The following is a 5,405-nucleotide window of genomic DNA, read 5'->3' on the forward strand; positions in this document are numbered from 1 at the left end:
GGTGGGGGTTCAGGATTTCTCAAAACTTTCCCCACCTTTTTCATTCATCCTTCTCGTCCACAGCTTCCATTTCAGGCAAATTCATTGTCTTCTTATCACAGAACAGATTTTCCACCTCATGCCTTTCTTCAGGCCATCTTACCCACCTGAATGCCCTTCTGTGTTTTCTCATGCTCTCCCTTCAGGTCTCAGCCTAAGTGTGCCCTTCCCCCTTAAAGGTCTCCAGCAACTTCTTTATTTAACCAGACAGCATATATTTGACAATGAACAGATGTCCAGGTGCTGTCAGTAATCCTTTTGTGTTTATGTACTTTATCTCACCAGCTAGAATTTAAATTCAAACATGAGAACATTTTTTTTTTCATCAGTCAAAACATACAACTTTATTGATGATACACAAATGAAGTCTTTGGTGGATAAATTCAAGACAAAACATATGACAGAAGTGTAGGCTATTTTTGATGGACAGGTTCACTGTCAATTTACATAGAGGAACCAGTAAAAATATTTCCATTCAAGCAGCATGATTAAAGTCACAAATGTGTTTTCAGTACAAGAGGACTACTTATTTGGTATTCATAAAATGGTTCAGCTTAAAGCTGGAGACTGTCACAGATAACATCACTCTGGATGATACATTATTCAAAACTGGCAGCTGAAAGGATCCCTTTACTAAATGAAAAGTGGAAAAGTAGTAACTTTCAATTTTCATTGCTTCCAGAATGGAAAACCAAGAAATTTCTTCAAGTCTTTTGACAGCACATAGCCAATCAGAATTTATCCACTAGTTTTATAACTTTCACTTTCACCAAGAGGTCATGGTGATCTGCTAAGGCTCGAATTTTCTTAACACACACTCCAGATGTAGTACATAAGTAAAACAGGGAACCTTTATTGAATTCTCTGTAGTTGAATACTTCTGCTCTGAGATTGTCATAGATGATCTCAAATAGAGTAAGGGCATTAATAAGAATTTCTGATTCCACATAGGAATTATAAAGAGAACTAAATGATGATGGCACTTGGGTGCTGAGCAGTTTTTTTAACATATCTGGGTTTTCAGCAAAATTTGAAAGTATTTTCAAAATTTCAACCTTGATTTTTCCACCTCCCTGAGATAACAAACGGAAAAAGTTTGCAATGGAGTTGACGAGCAGATGCTGGTAGTCATTGGTAATAGTCATGTTTGTTAAAAATTTTAGTCCAACTACCTGTACTGCTGAGTTCAGGTTAGAGGCCATGATATCATCCATCACTTTATTCATGTATACCTGAAGTCGGCCCTGATTTTCATAGTTCTCACTCAGGTTATTCATGGCCATTAAGGCTTTTTCCTTAATGTGGGGATCAGTTTTGTTGATCATGTTTGCAATAATTGGGAGGCCTCCCAATTTGCGAATTGTGTCTTGATTGCATGAATAGTTGGCATTGTTGCTCAGAGTGAGCAAAGCTACCTGTTGGATAAAAGGATCATCTGATTTTTGAAGCAAAGCAAGGACTTTCCTGAGGTCTCGGACACCAAGAATCTCATCTATTTCATAAGGAAAGGGGCGCTTCTGCATGGGAACAGGTCTCCTCCCTCTCCCTCTCTGCTGGGTTTCAGGCTCAGAATCTGACTCTGACTCTGTGTCAGTCCACCCAGACTCCCCTTCCTCAGAATCAGGGATCTCTGCCAGGAAAGCCTGTCCTCCATTAGCAGAGGCTGCAGCAGCTGCTGCAGCCCCATCCCCAGGGCGGAAGCCCAGCCCCAATTCGTCTACTTCAACCTTGTTTTTCTTTCCCTTGCCCTTGCCCCCAGTCCGAGACTTGGTTCCCTTGCCTCCACCTTTAGGTACAGCTCCAGTGGCTGATCCGGCCTTAGGTATTGCGCCTGTATGAGCCCCAGGGGTCGCTTTCTTGTAGGCTGCTATTCTAGGGGATCCTGAAGTCCCAGGAGCTTCTGCAGCCCCAGTAGGCACTGTTACCCCAGAAGGCACTGGTGCTGCAGTAGGCGTTGCCCTTACAGGAGCCTCCACAGCCTCAGTAGGTGCTGGCGCCGTAGGAGGCATCACTGGCGCCCTGGGAGGTGCTGCTAGCACCCCGGGAGCCTCTGCTGTGTCAAGGGCTTCTGGCAGTTTGGGAGCCCTTGTGATTGTGGGGGCCTCTACAGCCATGGAAGCCTCTGCCTCCCTGGGAGGTGGTGCCATTGAAGAAGCTGCTGTGGCCCTGACTACTGGTTCAGCTTTAGGTCCAACCCCTGTCCCTTCTACCTCCTGGACCTGATTTCCTGCCCCACTCTGAGCCTCAGCATTGGACACAGCTGTGGCCACTCCTTCAGGTCCAGCCATGTTCAGAGCAGAGGCTTCATCCTGGGCCCTGTCCTCGGCCTGAGTGTGGACTGGGGTGGGAGGGCCGAATCTTGGCCCAAGGTCAATTGTGAATCCGGCCCTTAGTCCAGCTCTAGACCTGGCTCCAGTCCCGGCCACAGCCCTTGTCTTGGGCTTGGCCAGTCTCTTTTTTGTCTGGTTTCTTCCCCTGGCATATTTGTAGACACAGTACCAGGCACTAGCCCCAATCACTATCCCGGCGGCTACGCAGCCAGCATCTCGAACTCGGCTCATGGTGCAGCTGGAGTAATTCCCTGATCCAGTGCGTGGAGCTGGCTTGCCTAAATGGGATGTGTGCACGTCTGGGCAAGGCACTTCCACTCAGTCTCACGGGTTTTACCCAGGATGCAAGTTGAGAAGGACCTGGGGTAAAGGACAGAAATGAAGCTTAAGGCTTTGGCTAACTTCATGTCTAAACAAGGCTACTTAGAGGACTTGGAAACATAATGCTTGGTGAGTGGGCTGGTACCCAGACACAGATGTCAAGGCCTGTGTTTGCTGATACAGGACCTTGGTTGTCCAAGGTTTTCTACACCTTCATCCCTAGCCAGCCCTACCCAATGCCAACACACAATTTCCTAGCACCTAAATGAGGGATGAGAGGCAGTATGGACGTTAGGAAACTTGTGGAGAGCAGGAAAAACAGTAGAGATCCCAGATTCTGCTCTGATCCTCCCACAGTCACCCCAAGGGTCCCCAGATGTTGCTCATACACATACCAACTTGCTGGAAGCAGGAGGAGTTTACTTTTTTCCACCAGGCTTGTACTTGTGCAGGGCCCCAAATTCAGACAGACCTGCAGAGAGATCCCAGAAAGGGTGCTTTGGAGCATTTGGTAGTTGGATTCAATTTCCTTTCTTGATTTGAACCCCTGTAGGCCATGTTTTTCCCTCTCAGGGATCCTCTTTCCCTTCCTAACCCTTCCTACCCAGAGCATTAATTAAGAAAGTAGATGACACACCCCTTTCTTTGCACCAGAAAGGACAGGCCCAAGGCAAGGGTATCTTGTAAAGAGGGAAAAGATGGGGGAGGAGGGGCCTCTCCTTCCATTCTCTGCTCTGGTTTCTGCCCCGTTCACACCAGGGGTTTCCAGACCGTTCCCACTCTCCACACTGACCTCCAAAGATTCAGGGCTGTTTCTCTTTCCTTCAGTTCAGTTAAAGCTTCATCCTAAGGACAGAAAGAAGGGCAGAAATGTAGACACCAGAGGCTGGACAGTGAGAGCCGGTGGATGGAGGAGACCCAGGACACAAGTCCCTATAATTGCCTTTTAGCATTCACATACCAGAACGACCACCTCTCAATTCACTCAACTCTTCTCACCTCTCCGCCCCGCCTCCTGCGCAGACTCCCCAGGCACTTAACCCCTCCTTTCTTTTGCCCCTCCCCGCCCGTCCGCCATTTCTCCGGGACACACAGCCACACCCCTTCTCCTGCATCGAAGCAGGAGGGGGCGGGGCGAGGGTGCAGCAAAAACTGGATGGGACGCGGGATAAGGGATTACTGCCAAACAATCTAGTGTCTTCCTCCTAGGACCACCCGTCCTTCAGTCCCCAGGCCCCAGCCCTAGCATTAGCCTGAAGAACAGGGGCTCCAATGTCTGACCTTTCGATTTGAGGGTCGTGATTTTCCACTGTTTCTCTGTTCTGGGCTCCGCCTCCCCCCCCCCCCAAATTACCCAATAACCACCGCCACGTCTCCCTTCAGCGTACCCGAACTTCTTTTCCAGGACTGAATAAACGGAGGTGAAGGGCTGTTTGGGTTGGAGGTGTCTGGAAAGCAGCCTGGGGGGTAGCACGGTGGTTTAGTACCAGATTGTCTCAGGGTCCCCCCTCCTGTGAAGCCCAGACAGCACCAAAACCGCCATCTCCCCCACAGAGACTGGCACACCCATTTCCCAGCACCCCCTAATGACAGGGGGCCTGCCGGGCGGAGGGCAGGGGGAGTGGTGGTTGGGGGAGGTATCTGTAAAGTGAGGATGGGAATGAACGGGCCGGATTGTTTCCAAATTGCGTGCCCCTCCGGTCACCCTTGCCCAACCACCCTACTGGCCTTATATGCGATGCCACGTTTATTTCTCTTCCCTCCTCCTCTCAAAATAGGACGGGATGTGGGGTGCGGGGCCTGAGTGTCAAAAACAAAACCAAAAAACACTGACTGGGAGAGGAATTGAGCGGATTCTCCGCAGCTATATCCCAGTCTTTAGGTTTTCCCCCTCCCCCTCTCCCCGCCGCCCACCAAAATGAGCTGCGACTGAGCGCGGGGGTCTGGAAAGCCGGCCAGGAGCGGTTGAGGCAGAGGCACCCGCGGCCTCAGACTCCCGCATCTCTGAGCTACCCCTTTCGGGAGTGTCAGGCTATGCCCACCCTCACACCCACCTGCCCGGATCTGGGGGAATTTTCTCCTCCTCCTCCTCGCCTGGGTTAAACGCACGGCAGTGCGCAGCGTAAGAGAGTTGGTACCCAGAGGAGGACGGAGGACGGCTGTCAGGGCTTTAAGTACCTTTGCCCACGTCAGCTCCCGGTCACGTGAGGGTCTCATCGCCAGTAAGCTTGGGTCCCCAATTTCCACTCCCACCAAGAACATGAGCCCCTCCTTTAGCCCTACTCCCACCTCACCCTACCACATCAGGTCCTGTCACTCATTTCATTTTATTATTTTTTTTGTCTTTGTAGTCCCGGAGGCCAAAAGTAGCCCCTTCTCCCTGTGTTAGAATTTGTCTTTTTCTAGTTACCGGGGATGGGATGCATTTTTTTGGAAGGTGATGGACAAGTTTTACTTTTTGCTGTTGTTGTTGTTGTTGTTGTTGTTGGGGAAATTGTTTCATTTTTTCTTGGGCAACTGGACATTCTCCCTTCGTTCCACCTTCAATCCCTAATCCACTAGTGCCCACCATTTCCCCTGCAGTTGTGTCCCTGTTCCAGTATAGTTAAGGGGCAGAGTGTCAGAAAGGAGATAAGGAGTGGGAATGGGGTCTGTATTTCTGTAACACTTCTCCAATTTGTTTTCAAAGTGATCACCATCCTTTATTATTGCAGT

At 49.6% G+C, this 5,405-nt stretch overlaps 1 protein-coding gene across 2 annotated transcripts; it reads right to left on the bottom strand.

Annotated features, from left to right (window-relative positions):
• Nucleotides 1-416: 416 nt before the first annotated feature.
• On the bottom strand, nt 417-4,824 carry ARMCX2 (armadillo repeat containing X-linked 2). 2 transcript variants are annotated; one of them, XM_047075712.1, is made up of 5 exons: nt 4,745-4,824; nt 4,079-4,150; nt 3,484-3,536; nt 3,086-3,162; nt 417-2,729 (listed from the first exon to the last, which is right to left on the bottom strand). In XM_047075712.1, exon 5 carries the CDS (start codon nt 2,598-2,600, stop codon nt 771-773), a length of 1,830 nt encoding a protein of 609 aa, XP_046931668.1. In that variant the 5' UTR covers nt 2,601-2,729; nt 3,086-3,162; nt 3,484-3,536; nt 4,079-4,150; nt 4,745-4,824; the 3' UTR covers nt 417-770. The 2 variants fall into 2 exon arrangements, with proteins under 2 accessions (XP_046931668.1, XP_046931669.1); XM_047075713.1 differs by lacking the exon at nt 4,079-4,150 and having other exon boundaries at nt 4,745-4,821.
• Between the last annotated feature and the right edge of the window lie 581 nt (nt 4,825-5,405).

Source organism: Lynx rufus, unplaced genomic scaffold (genome assembly GCF_022079265.1).
Source record: "Lynx rufus isolate CCGP_SWC_20201006 ecotype Redwood Valley unplaced genomic scaffold, mLynRuf1.p SCAF_14, whole genome shotgun sequence".
Taxonomy (NCBI): Eukaryota; Metazoa; Chordata; class Mammalia; order Carnivora; family Felidae; genus Lynx; species Lynx rufus.